Raw genomic sequence first — 25,089 nt, 5'->3', positions numbered from 1 at the left:
ATCACATGATCTAACTACTGACCAGAGTGGCTGATTTTTTAGGAGGAAAAGAAAACATGGTCCTGATAATGGTTCTGGTCAAATGAACACTTTGAAAAATACACTGAAATCAGCAGCAGAAGAATACTCTTCTACTTTTATTCCTAATAAGAGAATGCTGTCCAGAAGCATATGATCAGGTAGGGTTCTACCCTACAACAGTGTATACACTGACTCTTCCCACATATGGTTGAGAACACTTACAACTTCATTTGGCTTTAAAAAGCCTTTATTGATCTGCAACTAATGTTCTGAGGCTACAGAAAAATACCAAATTTGCTTATACTGTGACTTAAAGAGAAATAGAGTTGACCCTTGAACAAAGGAACAATGCAGGGTTTGGGGCACCAACCCTCCAAGTAGTTGAAAACCCACCTATAACTTAGAGTCAGCCCTCAATATACGGGTTTCCACATCTAAGGAATCAACCAACCCTGGATCACCATTTGCAGATTCAACTAACCTCGGATTGTGTATATATTTACTATAGTATTTACTATTGAAAAGAAAATCTCTGTATAAGTGGACCTACACAGTTCAAACCTGTGTTGTTCAAGGGTCAACTGTACAAAGAAGCGTTCCGATTCCTCATTCAGCTACCAGCCATTCCCTCTGTCCCCACCATCTCCGGACTCCTATTCAAGCTGAGAGCAGACAGACTGATGGGAAAATATTACCGGACGGAAACTGCCCTTGCCAGTTTCTGATTATGTCTCAGGTTAAGTAATGGTGTCATTAGAAGTTCCACCACCAGTTTCTCCAATTCTACAGAACTGAAGAATGAAAAGTCTTCTAAGCCAAATGGGTAAAACTATTCACTCATCTATTTATATACTACACCCTATCTTGTACTTAAAAGATTTATGCAACGTATTTCTCAACTGAATTCTACTCCATTTTCATGTTTTAAATAAATATCGATTACCTATTTTGTATCAACAAAAGGAGAAGAGGAAGGGAGAGGTGGGAAAAAGGAGGGGCAAGAGGAGGAAGTGGAGGAAGGAGGAAGGTACATGGTAACAACTGTCTTGAATATTTCTTTCCTTGTGCCTCAATTCCATAGGCAATTCACTCCCCACCTGAAGGCAAAGAACTTTTGAAGGACTGTAACAGAGTACCTACAAAGGTCTACAAAGCCCTAGGCTCATCAATATGCAGACCAAGAATTATATTCGGATGGAATCACATTTATTGCACACACACTACAATTTTTAAAACTCATACAGATACTGCTATGATTTAAAAAAATATATAGTATCTAGGGGTGATATTTAAAAACTGGTCAAGCATGGGCTTCAACTAATAAAACAGACTGCTGGCCCTCAATGGCCAGCATGGATGGACTGGTTCCCACCAGCTGAATATCAGACAGCCAATCCAGGTGAGGGGAGACAACTTTTCCCGTTTCTCTCTTTTCTTTTTTCAATTAAGAAGGGGTCCTCGTAGTTAAAAAAAAAAAAAAAAAAAAAAAATTGGGCATTACTATCCTTAGAAATTTGGTTGGCTCAGATGTTAACAACATATCCTAGTTAGTGATTAAGCCACAACCCACATGGGTAATCACAATAAATTCAGAAATTAGTCTTTTGCGGGTGCTTTGTCTTTCATCATCTTTAACAGAATCATTCCCTCACCTTCCCACAAATTCCTGTAATTGGCCAACTCTTACCAGATGTTTTAAAGGCTACCGACACTAACCCATGAAAAACTGTCTTTACTTATACTTTATTTAGAATAAGAAACAGCTAGTCTCAGGTTTGCGTATTCAATTTAGTTAAACCATTTAATACCCTGCTAATAGGAAACGTTCCAACTTCAGAAGGATATCTGGGATGGACTGCAATTTGTGCTCAAGTATTTTACCTTAGAGTGTGTCTGCAATTAGAAGCAATGTGTAAGACCATAAGAATGGACAACAGTTCTTCCCTAGTGAGAGAAGAAAACAAGCTGGGCTGGCTAGGCTACCTTCTGCTTTCATTAGCCCAAGGAGTAACTCCAAGGCTCTCCATCTCTGTCCCACTTTAGTCAAATAAATTATTCACATTAACATATTTAGTACATTATACTAGTTCAATGAGTCATTTAGGTCAAGTTCTCAAAGCTAACAAACGATGATAAGAGGGACAGTATAATAACCTCAAGATAATAATAAAAACCCTATCTTTCCAACAGATTCAGTACAAAGCCAAGTGACTAAGGCAACAATTAGAAATAAAGGTGTAGCTATAAAGAAAATAAAGAATTTAGTCATACTTACCAAAATGTAAATTTAAATAGAGATGGATCATACATACTCAAATATAGATCATGTATTTTTTTTAAACCTACTGAAGTTATAATTTTAAATAAAGTGGCAAAATTACACCATCTAATTTCTCTTCAGAGAATTGGTATCCATTCTGGTTATCTTCTTAATCTAAAATTAAAATACTGAGGGTCTCCTCATTAGAAGAAGCTTCAGTTATCAAATCATTGAAAATACAAATGTATATTCCAACAAAACTAACCTTAAAAAAGGCAAACCACTTGTAGTCATTCAACACAATCTCAAAGCCTTGATTGTAAATGATGGTGAAATGACCAGAATTGCCGAAGTTATCATATGCCGTATCCAACTTCTTAAGGTGCACCACTACTTCTTTTTCTGGTGGTCCTAAAGAAAAGAAAATGCACAACAAAGGAAAATTATGTGGACTTCAATGGGAGGTAAAAGCTCCTCTATAATTTCCATTATTTTTAAGCTGCTTTCCTTTCATGCTACTGAATGTGGGTGGATCTGGCTTGTGAATATATCAGAGTCCCCGTTTTGTTGCCTACCTCTGTATAATCCCAGAGGGGTCTCAGGCAAGAATATGAAGCAAAGGCTCAAAAGATACGTCAAGTAGCCCAGCAGGCAGAGAGACCCCAAAAAGTACAGCCACTACCTTCCCAGAGCATCCAAACACTGAAGAAATTTTTCCACTGAAGAAAAGGAGAAATGGGGTATGTTGAAAATGACCAGCAGAAATGAGAAGACAAAATGGTAATCAAAAAGTGGAAATATAAAAAGATTTGCTACCAGATCATAAGAACAAAGGAAATGATCTCTTCAGAGAAGAAATGGGATGGATATCTTTCTTCTAAATGGCTGTACAGTTCAGAACCTCAGAATCTGAATCCTTTCAAAGTATTCAGCAAACTCAAGGTTTTTATCCTATACAGCTAATTTGTGCCGAATGGAACTAAACTTTTAACCTTCAGAAAATGGGGACTCAGATCTGTGGGTGTCTTTAATTGATTAGATTAAGGTCAAAGGTATGGAATATAGGTAGAGAGGCTGCCTGAAAAGGGTTCTGCTGTGTCCAATCTGGAGGTTTCCACACTTTGGACAATTTTTCCATGTTTCAGATTAATGCTCAGAAATAGAAGATTCCATGTGACAGAACACTGCAAATCCTGATCTCCTTTCTGCTTTGGATCTCCAAGTTCAACTTTTAAAAGAGAAAATGGTTATAATGCCCAGTACTATGAAATGCCACACAGTCATTTGGAGTTGGACAGTTGAATAAGTCTGTTTAGTGACAGATGACCTGGCAATCTCTGTTCCATTAACAAGGAAACTGCAGTTGAGAGCTTCACTCATTCTGCACAAGCCACAGTGTGGTAAAGGTTTGGGCAGAACGAGAGTGCCTTTCCTGACCCAAGACTGTATGTTTTTTCTTCTCCCTTCACTAAATTCTTTGTCCTTGGGATAGCCATGTTATCTGAGGGCATATGGAATGTTCCAGGGTGTTCAAACACTAGATATTTATTGAGAGCCTTCCATGACCCCTGGCACTGTGCCTGGCTCCGGGTATTTCAAAATATAATTATTGGCCAAAGAGGTATTAAAAAAAAACACAAAACTTTTATATACTACTGAGACAGGCTGGGACCTGGGACCCTTTGCTAAAGTGCTGCAATGCTTGCACCTGGACAAACCTCCTCCAGCAACAAAATACAAAGAAACTATATGGGACTAAAAATACCTGTGTGCAATGCACAGTTGGGCCCCATTATGGACAAAAAGATACAAAAAAGCAAAAAACTTAACTGCCACTTCTGAAGAGCCCTGTGCAAAAACTGGGTGTCCGGAGCAAACATTGGGTATTGCGCATGCCCCCTGCACTCAACACCCCCAGAGGGGTGGGCAAACCACCCAAGCCAGCCCTCCCCCCCACCACCACTGGACACACCCCATACCCTCACCCCATATAAGGAACAAGCTTGTTACTTGTTCTCACTAGCCCTGCTGCAGCAGGGGCCCAATAAAGCCTTGCCTGAATTTCTTGTCTGGCCTGTAGTCAATTTCTGATTGGCGAAGGCCAAGAACCCTGGTGGGTATTACTACCCCCCCCTGCAATACATGAAACTGTGTAGTGATACCAGAAGCTTTCTCAGGTCCACATCAATATCTCTGGGCTTGGGCTTCCCCGGTGGCGCAGTGGTTGAGAGTCCGCCTGCCGATGCAAGGGACAAGGGTTCGTACCCTGGTCCGGGAAGATCCCACATGTCGCGGAGCGGCTGGGCCGGTGAGCCACGGCCGCTGAGCCTACGCGTCCGGAGCCTGTGCTCCGCAACGGGAGAGGCCATAACAGTGAGAGGCCCTCGTACCACAAAAAAAAAAAAAAAAAAATCTCTGGGCTTAAGGGCTCTTTCCCACAACCTAATAAAAGGAAACTAAAAGCTATATTCTCAAGAGTCTTTGAGCTCATTTTTCACTGGCACAATAAAATACTGCAGATGGGATGAGGAGATAAGATTGCACGGTCTCAACTCTTTAACAAACCAAACAAACCCAAAAACAAGAAACGGAAACCATGGCGGGGGGGGGGGAGTTCTTGCAAAAAGTGTTGGGGGCCCGGGAATAACCAAGACCGAGCGAAGTGAGACGTTCTCAGCAGCTCCACGTTGACGTCGCTGCCCTGGAGCGGTAGAGGGCACGCCCCCCATGGACCCCAAGTCCAGCCAGGGCCTCCTGGCCTCCCCCTAGCGGGGGCGCTGCAGGGAAGGGCTCAGGGACCGAAGGGAAGGAGCCCCGGGTAGGCACAGGAAGGAAGCGGGTGCAAGGGCGCCGGCGGCTTACCCATAACCGAGCAATTGACCTCGCGCTGAGAACCGCTGCGGCCCACGTGGAAGACCCAGGTGCCCAGCAGGTCAGGGTAGGTGCAGTTGGCAGGAGTGTCGCAGTGCACGTTGCTAGCGCTGAAGAGGAGCAGCAGGAGGGCGGCGAGCGGCGAGCCAGGCCAGGGACCCATGCTGGCAAGGCCCTTAGGAGAACTGGGGAAGGCACGCGAGCCAAAGCACTGAAGGCAGGGACTGAGGCCACAGCTGCTGTGCTAGTGCCTTAAAACAGAGGTGCTGGAAACCGGCGACCCGGAGGGGGGCGGGGTCTCGGGGCCGCGGGGGCTGGGCGCCTGCCAGTGGCACCGCCCCTTAGGTAGGGGCCTCTGGAGAGCGCGCCCGTCACCTGGCGGCCGTCGGACCTCAGGCCCAGAGAGCCCAGCACCAGTTTCAGTTGCCAAGGGACACCTCCAAAGAGGACTGCAGAGCCACAGCTGGTCTGTGCGCGCCCCAGACTGCGCTCCTTCGCTCCTTGAGAAGTAACAGAGAGAGAGAAACTAAGAGAAAAAGAGAGAGGAAGAGAGTGAGACAGAGAGACAGAGAGGTGAGGGGGAGGGGAGGCTAAATGTCAGAGACTGAGAGAAGCGCGGTGAGGCAGGCGGGGGGTGGGGGTGGGGTACCGAAGGTAGGAAAAAAGCCCAGAGAAAGAGCGACCTAACTAGTGGAGCTTTCTTTTACTCGCTCGTCTTTCCCACTTCGTCCTCACTCAGTTAACTTTTTTCCTCAGAACTATTTTACGTGCGACCCCGAGCCAGCCCAGCTGTTTGAGAACTGCTCTTCCTTCCGTTTTCCAAAACTTTCACTTCCTTTTGTTTGCTGGGTTTTGTCGGTTTCCTGTTAATGTTGTTTGCCTGTTATCCACTGGGAAATTCAGTTGTAGTGCAAACTTGAAGTTTTTGTGTATTAGGATTTTTTTCTGCCCGCTAACGTTATAGGGTTTAGTTGCGCGCACGCAAACACGCAAACACGCACAGGCACTAAAGCCCTTGTTTTGCAGCTGAAAAGCAGGTGGCTCAGAGGGGAAGCAAGTCGCCCAGGGTGAGGAAGGGAGCTGGTGGGAGAATGCTGGTCTTATGAGCAGGTTCCAGGGTGTCAGTCTCATCGCCAGTAATTATAAGGTAGCACTATTTCCAGGTGCCTCCTCGTTCAGTTTAATTATCATCCTTTTCTGTGAGAGCTCCTCTGTCTTACCGGGCTGTTGTTGGAAGTTGGGGCTCCTTTTGTGCACAGAGCCTTTTAGGTGTCAGGCCCTGTGCAACATCAAGGACAAGTGATGAACAAGACAGACTTTTCTGTGCCCCTGCCCTCTAGGGCACGTGCATTTTGCCCTCAAAACACTGGTTACAAATAAATACTTGGATGTCCACCTTCTCCACCAGATTGTAAGCATTCAAAGGGAGCAAGTCGACATTATTCACCTTTGTCTTCCAAATTCTGGCTTGAAAATACTTAGGAAGTGTCCTGGGGTGTTAAAATAAATGTACTTAATAGCCTTATCTTGGTTTCCAGGCCGGAAAGCCAATTTTGACTTGGCAAAAGGAGTTTCCCTTGAAAGCTCATAAATGAAAATACTCTCTAATGTAGTCACAAACTGCAAAGGCAAGGGTGGAGCCAACACCCTGCTTCTAGGTTTTATTCCCCGTTACTTAGGATGAAAAGCTGAAGCATATAATTAAACTAGCACACTTACTGTTTAGAGATAAACTGACAGAGTAACATTGCCTTCCTAATCTCTGGGAAGATGTGTCATTGGTTGTTAAAACGTTAAAACTTTCACTAGATCATCAATTTTGAAGAGCTGAACAGTCAAGTTGGAAATTTCTTTGATGGCATGATCAAAGTAGCACAAACAATTGTGAAGAAAGTTGAAAACATCTCTATTCAGTTAATAAATATAATCGAAAAGGATTTTGGAGGCCTCTTAATCTAATAGATTCATTTTACTATTGGGAAATGAAGATCCAGAGATAATAATAACTTGATGAATGTCACAGTTGCCTTATCAGATGGTCATTCAAATATCATACCTCCATTATTCATGCTAGAAAACTCTTGGTCAAGTTCCCAGCAGAACAAAGTACCTTCCTGTTGATTTATCTAGAAGTTGCATTCCTAAAAATTTGATATATTTAAAATGATATAAAAGTCAGTTTATATACAAACCAGATTTTGGTACTAGTCTCAGATCATTATAAGCAGGTTTATAGAGAAGGAGCATTGCTTAGCAGTCGTTCTCAAACTGTGGTCCCAGGACCAAAATGACCAGCAGCATATGCATCTCCTTGGAATTTGCTAGAAATGCAAATTCCTGACCCCCACCCCATACCTACTGAATCAGGTCCCTGCAATCTATGTTTCAACAATCCCCTTTCAGAGGATCCTGACACAGCTACAGCTTGAGAATCACTGGCTTGGAGATGAACAGCAAGGACTTGTATCACACTGCCTAAGTTTGAAGCATGGCTTTGCTACTCACCACCTATTTGATCTGGAGGAAGTTATTTTACTTCTTTTTGGGCCTTGATTTTCTCATCTATAACATGTGCATAATTGTTATAGACCTATGACTACCTCCAGTTTTGAGAAGACTAAATGAGTTCATACAGATTCTACAGAGAACTGACTGACTACATTTATTATTGTGTATCTTTCTACTAGCAAACTATCCTTATTAGTTAGACAGTAGATTCCAAATCCTGTTCTCCTTTGTAATCCTAGCACCCTGAATAATTTCTGGCACACAGTAAGTTCTCATATATCCGTTGAATGAATGAATAGTATCATGGACATAAATACTTCTGTATTTCATGGTGTTTGGCAAAGAGCATCATGATTCCCATATTCCCTGCCTTGTGAATAAGTTTGAAAGCCACTGTTCAGGAATGTATATCAAAACAAAGAAGGATCAAAGAAATAGAAAAAAAAATTGACATATCAATGTAGAATGCCATTTGGTATTGTATAGACCTCTGTCATTGGTAGTCAGAATAACAACCATAATAATGTCATTTATTTAGGACTTTACATTTTACCAAGGTAATTCACATATATCATCTCATTTAATTATTACACAATTGTGTGAGAAAGAGAGCACCACTTGTTCAGGTCTTGCGATGCCCTAAGTACTGTACTTTGTTTCTGTCCTTCCGATCTCCTAGGCAGATGTCAAAACTCTCTCTTCTGTGACCTCATGTTCCTGAGTTCACAATTCACAGTAATTATTTGATTGACTGCCTTTTCCACTAGAGTCCATGCTTCTTGACAGCAGGACTATATTATTTTTGTACCTCAAGGTTTTTGTCAGAGTTGGACAATAGCCAATATTTACTCATTCATCCTCTCAATAAAATTTATGAAAGAAAAGAAGGAAGGCGGGAAGATAAGTGGGAAGGAAGCTCATCGTCATTTGCACAGTACATTCACATATTATGTCCATTTGATAGTAATCTCCCAGATAGTATTACTCCCATTTTACAGATAAGAAAACTGGAGCTCAGAAAGGATAAGTGATTCTTCCATGGTCAAACTGCTAGTAAGTATAGATCAGATAACCAAAAGAGGCTTCTGTTTTTAAGTTAGATTGTTAGAATGGAATTAAGCAAATGAAGCTTTATCTGCTTCTTGATAGAGTCAGATAAAAAATTAAGAGAAAGAAAAGTTCTACAGAAGATACATGTTGAGGCAGCTGTGAAACTAGGAATTACTGAGATAATCTCTACTATTTGATCCCTTTCTCATTTCATTATTTCCTTCTGTTAAATGAACCATGAGGACTTCTCTGGTGGCACAGTGGTTAAGAATCTGCCTGCCAATGCAGGGGACATGGGTTTGATCCCTGGTCCAGGAAGATCCCACATGCCACGGAGCAACTAAGCCCTTGCACCACAACTACTGAGCCTGTGCTCTGGAGCCTGCACGCCACAACTACTGAGCCCACGTGCCACAACTACTGAAGCCTGCATGCCCTAGGGCCCACGTGCCACAATTACTGAGCCCGTGTGCTGCAACTACTGAAGCCCACGCACCTAGAGCCTGTGCTCCACAACAACAGAAGCCCACGCACTGCAACAAAGAGTAGCCCCCACTCTCCGCAACTAGAGAAAGCCTGCGCGCAGCGACGAAGACCCAGTGCAGCCAAAAATAAAATTAAATAAATAAAAGAAGAAATGTGTATTTAAAAAATAAATTAAAAATAAATAAACCATGTTTTTGAAATGAAAATTTTGAGAAGCATTACTTTTTACTGATACACCAGGATTATCCTATAGGTCACACAGAGTAAGAGCAACCCTAAAGAGCCAGTGAACTTAATGAATGTCTCTATTTTGCTCTTTTTTCACCACCACCACTCAGGTCCAATAGGCTATCATTTCTTGCTAGTCAACCAAAATTACCTTCTAATTTCATCCACTTTTTGTTGAATTCAATGTAAAAGCCAGGAACCTAAGTGTCATCCTTGACTCTTCCTTCCCCCAGCCCCCCCCCAAGCTGATCAGCCAATGTATCATACTGAGTCTACTCTCACCATTGTTATTTTTTATTTAAATGTAAACCCTATCATGATACTCCCAATATTGACAAGTGGAATACTTCCCAATAGGTTACCTTTTGTATCATCTTTGAATACAATTCTGCAAGACCCTGTACAGTATGCCCAACTTATCCCTTCATCCTCCCAGTTGTCCCAGAAACCCTTGCCTTCTGTTGGTCCTCAAACCTGCTAGATTCCTTCTGTCTCCATTACCTTTCCACTTCGCTCGTCTCTTTGCCTGAAATCATTTGCTGTTTTTCCCATGACTGCTCATTCTCACTGTATGACATTCTCACTGAAAAATATTTTATCTCCTCTAGCCATGCTATTTGAAGTGGCCCTCTCTAGCTATTCATTTTATTAGTACTCTGTTTATTTCTATGTAAAAATTATAAATGCCTATAATTATTGCACTTTCTTGTTTATTATGTATCTGCCACACTGGAACAGAGGTTTGGGCCTTGTCTGTCTTGTTCACCATTATATTACCAGGACATAGTAGATGCTCAATAAATATTTATTAAATGTTGATTGAAACTCCTTACTCTCCAACTTTAGGAATCAGGTTTATTGGAAGCAAGTTTTCATGGGGCAAATGTTAAGTCACTGGATAAATTTTATATTTCTCATCTCATACTGTTCACTTTCAGAGATATTCAACAAGTATAGGGACCAACTTTTCAGCCCCAGCAAAATCTGGAATTTTAAGTTTATATGCCTGTGTGGATTAGTTTGTAAGTTGTAGAAGTTGACCTAAAACTACTTCATATGCTATCAGGAAGTCAAGTTATAAACACATGTTGGACAATAGGAAAGCTAAACCATATCTTAGCATTTTAGTTTCAAAGTTTTGCAGTTCAATTTGACTTCCCTTCTTTCTCTAGGTTATTGCTGAAAGGGAAATATGAAGTCAAACAAGGTAAATTCTAGAATAGCAAACTGTAGAGAGTCTTGGCATGAAGAGAACAAAACCAGAACAGGGTGACTGATTTAAAGGTCAAGACTATCAGTTTCTCCAAGGTGAGAAAGGGCATTCCTTTTCCAAGAATCACGTTACTTACCCAGGTAATGGTATGGGAATATTTAAAATATTTCATTTTAATAAGTTGAACATAAGCTGACTTACTATTTATTATTACTTTTTACTTATTTAATTGACAAGATCACACTGATTTGCATTTCTCTCATTTTTTAAATAACCCTTAGAATTTAAAAATAGTTCAATATATTAATGAATAACTTTAGTTCATATACAAATTAGTTCAATAACAAATTGAGTAAAAAAGCCTTCAAATTTATCATCATTTTCATTTGTTCCTAGTCCTTTTTCTAAAAGGACGTATTTATGTTTTTAATATATGATGAGGTAATAATATTCAATAAATTACATTAAATATATTTTGCCATTGTGCTACAGATTTTTTCCCCTACCCCCCCTTTTTCTTTCCATCTATACCCTGCCAAGCAAGGCAACCTATGTTCCCTCCTTGGTGTGTATACTTACAAATTTTTTACTAAAATTCCCCAGCCACTTAAAATATGCATAAGGAGCAGGACACATAATGTCTAGATCCAAAATGCCATGGTTTGAATCCTGATACCACTTCTTACCGCCTGTGTGACTTTAGAAAAGCTATTTATTTTCTCTGACTCAAGTTTCCTTGTTAGCAAAACTGGGATAATAATAGTACCTACCTCATAGGGTTGTAGTGAAGTTTTGACTGAGTTAAAATATGAAATACTTAGAGCAATGCTGTCACTTAGTTTCCATTCTTTCATTCTTGTCAACCTTATTTCATTCTTAATGAAATTCATTCTTAAAAACACATAACAGAGGTTTCTTCACATCAAGAAATTGAATTCATTTTAAGGAAAATAGCTGCATGGTACTGCTAAAAAAAAAACCACCACAGGTCCAAAATGACATCACATGTGCTAAAAGCCCATGATACCAAAACATAGATTTAATACCTAACTTAATTGCAGTTTTGATTTTCCCCCAAATGTAATCTTAATCAACCAGTTTGGAATTTTCTGGTTAGAACCAATGAGGTAATCTCAGCCATCTCCAGCCTACTCCTCAGAGGAAGAAGAGGCAATCTGCATGATAAAACCCTTGCCAGTCCCTGCCCTCCAAAGAAGATGTCCTGGCTCAAAAGAACCTTTTTTTGTGTGTTTTTTTGCTAGTGACTTCCTTGCCCCACCCTCCTTTCTATAAAAGCCTTCCATTTTGTGCCACTTCCCAGAGCTCTCTTCTATTTACTAGATGTGATGCTGCCAGATTCATGAATCCTTAAATAAAGCCAATCGGGTCTTCAAATTTACTCAGTTTGTTGCGGGAAGGGGGACTGCTTCCAGAGCTCAAGAGTGGGCTCTTGTCTAACACTGAGAAATGAATTGTCCAAAGATACAAATGTGCTGACACAGCAAGAGACTTCATTGGAAAGGGGCTCGTTGCACAGCAGCAGGATAAGGAAACCCAGGAGAACTGCTCTGCTACATGACTCGAACTCAGATGTTATGGTAATGGGGTTAGTTTCCGGGTTGTCTCTGGCCAGTCATCTTGCTTGGCCTATATTTGGCTTGACTCAGGGTCCTACCTGGTGGCATGTGCATCTTTCAGCCAAGACGGATTCCAGCGAGAAGGACTCTGGAAGGTTGCTCATCTCCTCCCTCTTTTGGCCCCTCCCAAATTCTCCCATTAGTTTTCAGTGGCAGCACTGTGTCCCTTATCCGGACCTCCTATCCTGAGACAACTCAGGCAAGCAGGCCTGGCCAAGGCAGGTGGTTTCTGTTAACAGTTCCCTAACAGGTTGAATTTTGTTTTTAAGCAATACTTAAGGCATGTAACAAATCTAAGTATTATTAAATGGGCATTTGGGTTGTTTCCAGGTATTTTAGCATTATTGTTTTTTGCCATTGCAAACAATATTGCAGTAAGAATTTTTGAGTATACATCCTTTCTACAGCTGCTTTTCTTTCCATAGGAAAGTGACAACCATGTCCCTTCCTTATAAGCTTACTTTCTTTCCTGAGTTGTTTTAAATCTCTTAAATTGTTGTAAATTTAAATTTTGATATTTTAAGTTGTTTCAAATTGGTTGAAATGTTTTAAATAACTGTCATTTAATTTTAAATTTGTATCTTGGAAGCACCTAAGGTCTGCTTTTGTATATGGTATCATACAGGTCTTTTTATTTAGGCAGTGGTAGCGGTGCTGTTTATAAAATAAACCTTATTTTCCCTCTAAATTTAAACACCAAATTTGAATATATTCAGTTCCTGTAAGTACTGGAATATTTTGTTTTGTTTTACTGATTGATTTTATAGTAAGTTCGCTTCCTGTTCTTCTTTTACATATTTTTCTCAGCTCCCACTCTGTATCAATTTAAAATTGTATGTTTTGGCTACCCCTCTACTATTTCTTTTAACTTTTTATTTTATATTGGAGTATAGCCGATTAACAATGTTTTGATGGTTTCAGGTGCACAGCAAAGTAACTCAACCATACATATACATGTGTCCATTCTCCCCTAGACTCCCCTCCTATCCAGGCTGTCACATAACATTGAGGAGAGTTCCCTGTGCTATACAGTAGGTCCTTGTTGGTTATCCTTTTTAAATATAGCAGGGTGTACATGTCAGTCCCAAACTCCCTAACTATCCCTTTTCTCCACCCTTGCCCCCCTGGTAATCATAAGTCCATTCTCTAAGTATGTGAGTCCATTTCTGTTTTGTAAATACGTTCGTTTGTATCATTAAAGATTCCACATGTAAGTGATATCATATATTTCTCTTTCTCCGTCTGACTTACTTCACTCAGTATGACAGTCTCTAGGTCCACCCATGTTGCTGCAAATGGCATTATTTCATTCTTTTGTTATGGCTGAGTAATATACCATTGTATATATGTACCACATCTTCTTTATCCATTCCTCTGTTGACAGACATTTAGGTTGCTTCCATGTCTTGCCTATTGTAAACAGTGCTGCAATGAATATTGGGGTGCATGTATCTTTTCAGACCATGTTTTTCTCCAGACATATGCCCAGGAGTGGGATTGCAGGGTCATATGATAGCTCTATTTTTAGTTTTTTAAGGAACCTCCATACTGTTCTCCATAGTGACTGTACCAATTTACATTCCCACCAACAGTGTAGGAGGGTTCCCTTTTCTCCACACCCTCTCTAGCATTTATTGTTTGTGGATTTTTTGATGATAGCCATTTTGACTGGTGTGAGGTGATATCTCATTGTAGTTTTGATTTGCATTTCTCTAATCATTAGCAATGTTGAATATCTCTTCATGTGCCTCTTGGCCATTCTTATGTCTTCCTTGGAAAAATGTCTGTTTAGGTCTTCTACCCATTGTTTGATTGGGTTGTTTGTTTTGATGATATTAACCCTCCTGAGCTGTTTGTAAATTTTGGAGACTAATCCCCTTATCGGTCACATCATTTGCAAATATTTTCTCCCAATTTGGGGGTTGTCTTTTCATTTTGTTTATCGTTTCCTTTGCTGTGCAAAAGCTTTTGAGTTTAATTAGGTTCCATTTGTTTATTTTTGTTTTTATTTCCATTACTCTGAGAGACAGATTGGAAAAGATATTGCTGCAATTTATGTCAGAGAGTGTTCTACCTGTGTTTTCCTCTAGGAGTTTTATAGTGTCTGGTCTCACATTTAAGGTCTTTAATCCATTTTGAGCTTGTTTTTGTGTGTGGTGTTAAAGAATGATCTAATTTCATTTTTTTACATGTAGCTGTCTAGTTTTCCTAGCACCATTTGTTGAAGAGACTATCTTTCCACCATTGTATAGTCTTGCATACTTTGTCGTAGATTAATTGACCATCGGTACATGGGTTTATTTCTGGGCTTTCTATCCTGTTCCATTGACCTACAGTTCTGTTTTTGTGCCAGTACCATACTCTTTTGATGACTATAGCTTTGTAGTATAGTCTGAAGTCAGGGAGCCTGATTCCTCCAGGTCCATTTTTCTTTCACCAGATTGCTTTGGATATTCGGGGTCTTTTGTGTCTCCATACAAATTTAAGATTTTTTTTCTCGTTCTGTGAAAAATGCCATTAGTAATTTGATAGGAATTGCATTGAATCTGTAGATTGCCTTGGGTAGTGTAGTCATTTTGACAATATTTATTCTTCCAATCCAAGAACATGGTATATATTTCTATCTGTTTGTGTCTTCTTCAGTTTCTTTCATCAGTGTCTTATACTTTTCGGAGTACAGGTCTTTTGTCTCCTTAGGTAGGTTTATTCCTAGGTATTTTATTCTTTTTGATGCAGTGGTAAATGGGATTGTTTCTTGAATTTCTCTTTCTGATCTTTCATTGTTAGTGAATAGTAATGCAACAGATTTCTGTGTATTAGTTTTGTAGCCTGCAACTTCACCAAATTCATTGATGAGCTCTAGTAGTTTTCTGGTAGTGTCTTTACAATTTTTGATGTATAGTATCATGTCATCTGCAAACAGTGACAGTTTTACTTCTTTTCCAATTTGGATTCGTTTTATTTCTTTTTCTTCTCTGATTGCCATAGGTAGGACTTCCAAAAGTATGTTGAATAAAAGTGGTGGGAGTGGCATCCTTGTCCTGTTCCTGATCTTAGAGGAAATGCCTTCAACTTTTCACTGTTGAGTATGATGCTAGCTGTAGGTTTGTTGTATATGATCTTTATTATGTTGAGGTAGGTTCCCTCTGTGCCCACTTTCTGGAGAGTTTTTATCGTAAATGGGTGTTGAATTTTGTCAAAAGCTTTTTCTGCATCTATTGAGATGACCATATGGTTTTTATTCTTCAAGTTGTTGATGTGATATATCACACTGATTGATTTGCAGATATTGAAAAATCCCTGCATCTCTGAGATAAATCCCAGTTGATCATGGTGTGTGATCCTTTTAATGAATTATTGGATTTGAATTGCTAGTATTTTGTTGAGGATTTTTGTGTCTGTGTTCATCAGTGATATTGGTCTGTAATTTTTTTTTGTGGTATTATTGTCTGGTTTTTGTATCAGGATGATGGTGGCCTCATAGAATGAGTTTGGGAGTTTTCCTTCCTTTGCAAATTTTGGAACAGTTTCAGAAGGATGGGTGTTAGCTCTTCTCTAAATGTTTGATAGAATTCACCTGTGAAGCCATCATGACCTGGACTTCTGTTTGTTGGGAGTTTTTCAATTTCAGTGCTTGTGATTGGTCTCTTCATATTTTCTAATTCTTCCTGGTTCAGTCTGAGGAGACTGTACCTTTCTAAGAACATGTCCTTTTCTTTCAGGTTGTCCATTTTATTGGCATACAGTTGCATATAGTAGTCTCTTATGATCCTTTGTATTTCTGTAATGTCAGTTGTAACTTCTCCTTTTTCATTTCTAATTTTATTGATTTGAGTCCTCTCCCTTTTTTTTTGATGATTCTGGTTAAAGGTTTATCAATTTTTTTTATCTTTTCAAAGAACCAGCTTTTAGTTTCATTGATCTTTGCTGTTGTCTTCTTTGTCTCTATTTCATTTATTTCTGCTCTGGCTTTTATGATTTCTTTCCTTCTACTAACTTTAGTTTTTGTTTGTTCTTTGTTCTCTAGTTGCTTTAGGTGTAAGGTTAGGCTGTTTATTTGAGGTTTTTCTTGTTTCCTGAGGTAAGATTGTATTGCTATAAACTTTCCTCTTAGAACTGCTTTTGCTGTATTACATAGGTTTTGGATCGTTGTGCTTTCATTTTCATTTGTCTCCAGGTATTTTTGACTTCCTCTTTGATTTCTTCAGTGATCCATTGGTTATTTAGTAGCATATTGTTTACCCTCCGCTTGTTTGTGTTTTTTATAGTTTTTTTCTTGTAGTTTATTTCTCATCTCATAGCATTGTGGTTGGAAAAGATGCTTGATACTATTTCAATTTTCTTAAATTTACTGAGGCTCGCTTTGTGGCCCAGGATGTGGTCAGTCATGGAGAACATTCCGTGTGTACTTGTGAAGAATGTGTGTTCTGCTTTTGGATGGAGTGCTCTATAAATATCAATTAAATCCATCTGGTCTAATGTGTCATCTAAGACCTGTGTTTCCTTATTGATTTTCTGTCTGGATGATCTGTCCATTGATGAAAGTGGGGTGTTAAAGTCCCCCACTATCATTGTGTTACTGTAGATTTCTCCCTTTATGCCTGTTAGTGTTTGCCTTATGTATTGAGGTGCTCCTATGTTGGGTGCATATTATGTTTACAATTGTTATATCTTCTGCTTGGATTGGTCCCTTGATTATTATGTAGTGTCCTTCTTTGTCTCTTGTAACAATCTTTATTTTTAAGTCTGTTTTTTCTGATATGACTATTGCTACTCCAGCTTTCTTTTGATTTCCATTTGCATGGAATACCTTCTTCCATCCCCTCACTTTCAGTTTGTATGTGTCCCTAGGTCTGAGGTGGGTTTCTTATAGACAGCATATATACGGGTCTTGTCTTCGTATCCATTCAGCCAGTCTGTCTTTTGGTTGGCTCATTTAATCCACTTACATTTAAGGTAATTATCAATATGTGTGTTCCTATTGCAATTTTCTTAATTGTTTTGGTTTTTTTTTGTAGATCTTTTTTCTTTCCTTCCTCTTTTGTTCTCTTCTCTTGTGGTTTGATGACCATCTTTAGTGTTGTGTTTGGGTTGCTTTTTCTTTTTTGTGTTTGTATCTATTGTAGTTTTGGGGTTTGCTGTTCCCATGTGGTTTCAATATAGCAATCTATATATGTACAGGGTTGTTTTCAGTTGCTAGTCTCTTTCCTTCCTAGAGGAGTTCCTTTAGCATTTGTTGCAAAGCTGGTCTGCTAGAGCTGAATTCTCTTAGCTTTCTCTTGTCTGTAAAACTTCATTTCTCTGTTAAATCTGAATGAGAGCCTTGCTGGGTAGAGCAGAGTATTCTTGGTTGCAGGTTCTTCCCTTTCTTCACTTTAAATATATCATGCCACGCCCTTCTGGCTTGCAGAGTTTCTGCTGAAAGATCAGCTGTTAACCTTATGGGGGTTCCCTTGTATGTTATTTGTCCCTTGTTGCTTTCAATAATTTTTCTTTGTCTTTAATGTTTGTCAGTTTGATTACTGTGTGTCTTGGCGTGTTTCTCCTTTGGTTTAATCTGCCTGGGACTCTGTGCTTCCTGGACTTGGGTGGCTATTTCCTTTCCCATGTTAGGGAAGTTTTCGACTATAATCTCTTCATATATTTTCTTGGGTCCTTTCTCTCTCTCTTCTCCTTCTGGGACTCCTAGAATGCGACTGTTGTTGCATTTAGTTTTGTCCCAGAGGTCTCTGAGACTGTCTTCATTTCTTTTCATTCGTTTTTCTTTATTCTGTTCTGCGGCAGTGATTTCCACCATTCTGTCTTCCAGGTCACTTATCTGTTCTTCTGCCTCAGTTATTCTGCTATTGATTCCTTCTAGTGTAGTTTTCATTTCAGTTATTGTATTGTTTATCTCTGTTTGTTTGTTCTTTAATTCTTCTAGGTCTTTGTTAAACATTTCTTGCATCTTCTTGATCTTTTCCTCCATTCTTTTTCCAAGGTCCTGGATCATCTTCACTATCATTATTCTGAATTCTTTTTCTGGAAAGTTGCCTATCTTCACTTCATTTAGTTGTTTTACTGGGGTTTTATCTTGTTCCTTCATGTGGGACATAATTGTCTGCCTTTTCATTTTGTCTATCTTTCTGTGATTGTGGTTTTTATGCTGCAGGCTGCAGGATTGTAGTACTTCTTGCTTCTGCTGTCTACCCTCTGGTGGTTGAGGCTATCTAAGAGGGTTGTGCAAGCTCCCTGATGGGAGGGATTGGTGGGTATTGCTCTGGTGGGCAGAGCTCAGTAAAACTTTAATAGTCTTGTCTGCTGATGGGTGGGGCTGTCTTCCCTCCTTGTTGGTTGTTTAGCCTGATGAGACCCAGCACTGCAGCCTACAGGCTCTTTGGTGGGGCTAATGCCGGACTCCAGGAGGGCTCACGCCAAGGAATACTTCCCAGAACTGCTGCTGCCCATGTCCTTGTCCCTGCGGTGAGCCACAGCTACCCCCTGCCTCTGCAGGAGACCCTCCAACACTGGCAGGTAGGTCTGGTTCACTCTCCTATGCGGCACTGTTTCTTCCCCCTGCGTCCTGGTGCGCACAAGATTTTGTGTGTGCCCTCCAAGAGTAGAGTCTCAGTTTCCCCCAGTCCTGTCGAAGTCTCACAATCAAATCCTGCTGGCCTTCAAAGTCTGATTCTCTGGAGATTCCTCCTCCCATTGCCAGACCCCCTAGTTGGGAAGCCTGACATGGGGCTCAATACCTTCACTCCAGTGGGTAGACTTCTGTGGTATAAGTTTTCTCCAGTTTGTGAGTCACCCACCCAGAAGTTATAGGATTTGATTTTATCGAGATTTTGCCCCTCCCGCCATCACATTGCAGCTTCTCCTTTGGCTTTGGATGTGGGGTATCTTTTTTTGGTGAGTTTCAGTGTCTTCCTGTTGATGATTGTTCAGCAGTTATTTGTGATTCCAGTTCTCTCGCAAGAAGGAGTGAGTGCACGTCCTTCTACTCTGACATCTTGAACCAATCTCCTCTCTACTGTTTTTTTAACTTAATGGAACATTCATTGAAATTAAATTTGGGATATTACTTTCAAGTAACCAGTTTTGGATATATTCATCCATCTGAACATCTTTGTTTATTATTTAACCGATTTCATCTTTTATTTGGAAAAATTTTTTGTTCCTACTTTATCTGGTTCGTTTTATTTTTCTTTTCTTAATTTTGTTAGTATGAGTCCTTAGCACCTAATTTTCAGTCTTTTCCTTTAATAATAAAGGTGTATTAGCCTCACAGTTTTCTTCTGAGGCAAGTTTTAACTGTATCCCACAAGTTATTACTTGACATACTTTTTTTATCCTTGTAATTTAAAGAGTTTATAATTTAGGTTTGATTTCCAGTTGATTACATAGGTTAGTTAGGAGTTCATTTCTTATTTTACCTAGTTATATTAGTTTGTTTTCTTCTTTGTATTAGATTATGTTTGAAGAATATGGCATGTATAATATCAGCATTTAAAATTTTATTAATAATGTCTTTCTGGCTTAATATATGGCTGAGTTTTATAAAAGAAACATTTAAAATTACATTTTCTCTACTCAAAATAACTTTGATATACACTCAAAGTGATTAAGTCACTCTATGACCATGCTTAATTTTTTGTCTATTACATGTTTCAATTCTAAAAGATCAATTGAAATATCTCAAGATAAATTTATTCTAATAAACTTCTCATTTATCTCTTTTGTTCTTAATATTTTAATTGCATTGTTATTTGGTACATTTCCATGTAAGCATATTTTATCTACTTTGAAACCTATGCTTTTTGCCTATTCATAGGTATCCCACAATAGCCCTAGCCCTCTCCTCTAGAAATTCTATTTAGGCCTGCAACCTCAAAAGTACCTTTTCCTACTTGCCTCTCTGGGTGTTGTCTTGTTTCAAGACCTAGTTAAGATTAAGTTTAGAGGGAGAGAATGCTTGAAATGCAAATTCACACTGCTATTAGGTGTTTTAGGCTTTTCATTTAATATATTTTTTCCTCCCTGATTTTTATGATTTTAACAGGCCTTCTCAACAGTGTAGAATACAGAATACTGACGAGTATTAGTAGTGAACTAAGAAGAACAGATATATTGAATGAAAAGTGAGGACATGGAGAGAGGCAAAATGTGCAGATGTAATTGTTATGATAACAGTTACCATTTATTGAATGTCTACTATGTGTAGACACTATGTACATGTGCACACTTTTCCCTACAGCTGCACATAAGGTAGGTATTATTCACTTCATTTTAGAAATGAAAAAGTATTTAGAAAAGAGAGATTAAGTATCATGGTAAATATCATACTTGGTAAGTGGCTGAGCTAGAAAGCTTGGCTGATTCCCAAAGTCTATCTGAGTCCCAGTGCCCAGTTCTTCCCACTGTACCACACTACCTTACTTATATGCAGACTTAAGGGGATATTCTGAATAAATAGTTGTCCATAAATAAAAACCATAATACTTCTTTAACTATAGAAACTGTATTTATTTAATAAATATATATTCAACATGGTACTAGTGTTGCAGCCACAAAGTAAGAGGAAATGATGGTAGAGTAGGTGTTTTGGGAAGAAAGTAAAGACACATGGAGACATGTATTTCAAGTAGCTGTGGGATGTCAGAATGGAGATATCTAGTAATAAGCTGGAAATATTGCTTACTCTGGGAAGGGGTCATTCAGTCATTCAGATCAATAAAACAGATATTTATTGAGCATCTACTCTATTCGGGGCATAGACAGGCATTGAGAATAGCTGCAAGGGTATTCAGACTACTTTAGGTATTGGCTGAATACAGTGTTTATTAGTCCTCACCAAATAAATGAGAGTTGACCTGGGAGTAGAGGTCACCCAAAGCAAGCCCGTAAAACACAGGGGAAAGTGGAGGAAAGAGGTTGAAGACAGCTTAACAATCAGCAAAAATGTAACGGCTAAGCTAAAGAACAGGAGTTCATGAAGGAAAAGTTAAGAGAATGAGAAGGAGGACCAAGAAAGTTAATACTATGTTGAAAGCGAGGAAGAGGAAATTTTGAGTGTCTAAAATTTGAAGAATGAGTTTTTGTTTCAACCATCCTCAAGTCAGAACCAATTTTAGCTTCTACTTCCAGGACCACATGCCAAATTGGTGTTCTGTTTCTTGGGTTCAGGGCAGAGACCCCAGCTCTTTGCAAAACTGATCAGAAACCTGGAGTTGACAGTCCTGAAATCCTCTAGAGAACTGAGACTGCAGCATGGCCATTCCTGATGGATATTACTACAAGCATTGTCTCATATTTTGTGGTTCTAAGATATAGATTCTTGAACCTGTCCTGTTCCATTATACCAGTATACCACAATGTGGCACATGCTGAGAGTTGCCTTAAAAAGTAAATTTCTTGAGCGGACTGGGGTTGGCATGAACACAGCCTGCAGGGGGTGAGTGCACCATGGCTACCCAGGAGGGAGTCCACGGAAATGTCTGGACCTGCCAAAGAGGCCAGAGACTTTTTCTTACCTCTTTGTTTCCTGGTGCGCGAGGAGAGGGGATTAAGAAAGCTGCTTAAGCTCTATTTACAATAGCCACGACATGGAAACAACCTAAGCGCCCATCATCGGATGAATGGATAAAGAAGATGTGGCACATATACACAATGGAATATTACTCAGCCTTAAAAAGAAATGAAATTGAGCTATTTGTAATGAGATGGATAGACCTAGAGTCTGTCATACAGAGTGAAGTAAGTCAGAAAGAAAAAGACAAATACCGTATGCTAACACATATATGTGGAATTTGAGGGAAAAAAATGTCATGAAGAACCTAGGGGTAAGATAGGAATAAAGACGCAGACCTACTGGAGAACGGACTTAAGGATATGGGGAGGGGGAAGGGTGAGTTTTGACAGGGCAAGAGAGAGTCATGGACATATACACACTAACAAACGTAGTAAGGTAGATAGCTGGGGGGAAGCAGCCGCAAGGCACAGGGATATTAGCTCGGTGCTTTGTGACAGCCTGGAAGGGTGGGATCGGGAGAGTGGGAGGGAGGGAGACGCAAGAGGGAAGACATATGGGAACATATGTATATGTATAGCTGATTCACTTTGTTGTAAAGCAGAAACTAACACACCATTGTAAAGCAATTATACCCCAATAAAGATGTTTAAAAAAAAAAAAAAAAAAAGAAAGCTGCTTAAAGGAGCTCCAGAGACAGGCGCGCAAGCCGTGGCTAACAGTGCGGACCCCAGAGACGGGCATGAGACGCTAAGGCTGCAGCTGCCACCACCAAGAAGCCTGTGTGCAAGCACAGGTCACTATCCACACGTCCGTCCCAGGAGCCTGTGCAGCCCGCCACTGCCAGGGTCCCGGGATCTAGGGACAACTTCCCCGGGAGAACGCACGGCACACCTCAGGCTGGTGCAATGTTACGCTGGCCTCTGCCGCCGCGGGCTCTTCCCGCATCGTGCCCCTGCCCCCACCCCCCGGCCTGAGTGAGCCAGAGCCCCCGAGTCAGCGGCTCCTTTAACCCCGTCCTGTCTGAGTGAAGAACAGACACCCTTCGGCGACCTGCACGGAGAGGCAGGTCCAAATCCAAAGCTGAGCCCTGGGAGCTGTGTGAACAAAGAAGAGAAAGGGAAATCTCTCCCAGCAGCCTCAGAAGCAGCAGATTAAATCTCCACAATCAACTTGATGTACCTGCATCTGTGGAATACATAAATAGAAACAAATCATCCCAAATTGAGGAGGTGGACTTTGAGAGCAAGATTCATTATTTTTTCCCCTTTTCCTCTTTTTTGTGAGTGTGTATGTGTATGCTTCTGTGTGAGATTTTGTCTACATAGCTTTGCTCTCACCATTTGTCCTAGGGTTCTATCCATCTGTTTTTTATTTTTGTACTTGTAAAAAAAATTTTTTTCTTAATTATTTTTGATTTTAATAACTATTTTATTTTATCTTACTTTATTTTTTTAATTTTATCCTCTTTCTTTTTCTCCCTTTTATTCTGAGCCATGTAGATGAAACGCTCTTGGTGCTGCAGCCAGGAGTCAGAGCTGTGCCTCTGAGTTGGGAGAGCAAACTTAACGACACTGGTCCACAAGAGACCTCCCAGCTCCACATAATATCAAATGGCGAAAATCTCCCAGAGATCTCCATCTCAACACCAACACCCAGCTTCACTCAAAGACCAGCAAGCTACAGTGCTGGACACCCTATGCCAAACAACTAGCAGGACAGGAACACAACCCCCTCCATTAACAGAGAGGCTGCATAAAATCATAAGTCCACAGACACCCCAAAACACACCACCAGACGTGGACCTGCCCACCAGAAAGACAAGATCCAGCCTCATCCACCAGAACACAGGCACTAGTCCCCTCCACCAGGAAGTGTACACAACCCACTGAACCAACCTTAGCCACTGGGGACAGACACCAAAAACAACGGGAACTATGAACCTGCAGCCTGCACAAAGGAGACCCCAAACACAGTAAGATAAGCAAAATGAGAAGACAGAAAAACACACAGCAGATGAAGGAGCAAGATAAAAACCCACCAGACCTAACAAATGAAGAGGAAATAGGCAGTCTACCTGAAAAAGAATTCAGAATAATGATAGTAAAGATGATCCAAAATCTTGGAAACAGAATAGAGAAAATGCAAGAAATATATAACAAGGACCTAGAAGAACTAAAGATGAAACAAGCAACGATGAACAACACAATAAATGAAATTAAAAATACTCTAGAAGGGATCAGTAGCAGAATAACTGAGGCAGAAGAACGGATAAGTGACCTGGAAGATAAAATAGTGGAAATAACTACTGCAGAGCAGAATAAAGAAAAAAGAATGAAAAGAACTGAGTACAGTCTCAGAGACCTCTGGGACAACATTAAATGCACCAACATTTGAATTATAGGGGTTCCAGAAGAAGAAGAGAAAAAGAAAGGGACTGAGAAAATATTTGAAGAGATTATAGTTGAAAACTTCCCTAATATGGGAAAGGAAATAGTTAATCAAGTCCAGGAAGCACAGAGAGTCCCATAAAGGATAAATCCAAGGAAAAACTCTCCAAGACACATATTAATCAAACTGTCAAAATTACATACAAAGAAAACATATTAAAAGCAGCAAGGGAAAAAAAAAAAAACATAAAACACAGAAGGGAATCCCCATAAGGTTAACAGCTGATCTTTCAGCAGAACCTCTGCAAGCCAGAAGGGACTGGCAGGACATATTTAAAGTGATGAAGGAGAAAAACCTACAACCAAGATTACGCTACCCAGTAAGGATCTCATTCAGATTTTTTTTTCTTTTTTTTTTTTTTTTGTTGTACGCAGGCCTCTCACTGTTGTGGCCTCTCCCGTTGCAGGGCACAGGCTCCGGACGCGCAGGCTCAGCAGCCATGGCTCACAGGCCTAGCCACTTCGTGGCAAGTGGGATCTTCCTGGTCCAGGGTACGAACCCCGTGTCCCCTGCCTCAGCAGGCGGACTCTCAACCACTGTGCCATCAGGGAAGCCCTCATTCAGATTTGATGGAGAAATTAAAACCTTTACAGACAAGCAAAAGCTGAGAGAGTTCACCACCAAACCAGCTTTACAGCAAATGCTAAAGGATCTTCTCTAGGCAAGGAACACTAGAGAAGGAAAAGACCTACAATAACAAGCCCAAAACAATTAAGAAAATGGGAATAGGAACATACATATTGATAATTACCTTAAATGTAAATGGATTAAATTCTCCCACCAAAATATACAGACCAGCTGAATGGATACAAAAATAAGACCCATATATATGCTGTCTACAAGAGACCCACTTCAG

General features: G+C 40.1%; 1 protein-coding gene across 1 annotated transcript in view; it reads right to left on the bottom strand.

The window, feature by feature from the left end:
- Positions 1-5,423, bottom strand: part of CTSC (cathepsin C) — a 38,499-nt gene extending 33,076 nt beyond the window's left edge. The window contains exons 1-2 of the mRNA XM_065881723.1: positions 5,144-5,423; positions 2,547-2,692 (exon numbers count right to left, since the gene is read on the bottom strand). Of these exons, the coding sequence (XP_065737795.1) occupies positions 2,547-2,692; positions 5,144-5,315 (318 nt within the window). The 5' untranslated portion in view covers positions 5,316-5,423. The remainder of the gene's footprint in view (positions 1-2,546; positions 2,693-5,143) is intronic.
- Positions 5,424-25,089: the final 19,666 nt, after the last annotated feature.

Source organism: Phocoena phocoena, chromosome 8 (genome assembly GCF_963924675.1).
Source record: "Phocoena phocoena chromosome 8, mPhoPho1.1, whole genome shotgun sequence".
NCBI classification, from domain to species: Eukaryota; Metazoa; Chordata; class Mammalia; order Artiodactyla; family Phocoenidae; genus Phocoena; species Phocoena phocoena.
The sequence above is the reverse complement of the archived record's forward strand: the minus strand, read 5'-3'. Positions and strand labels throughout refer to the sequence as shown.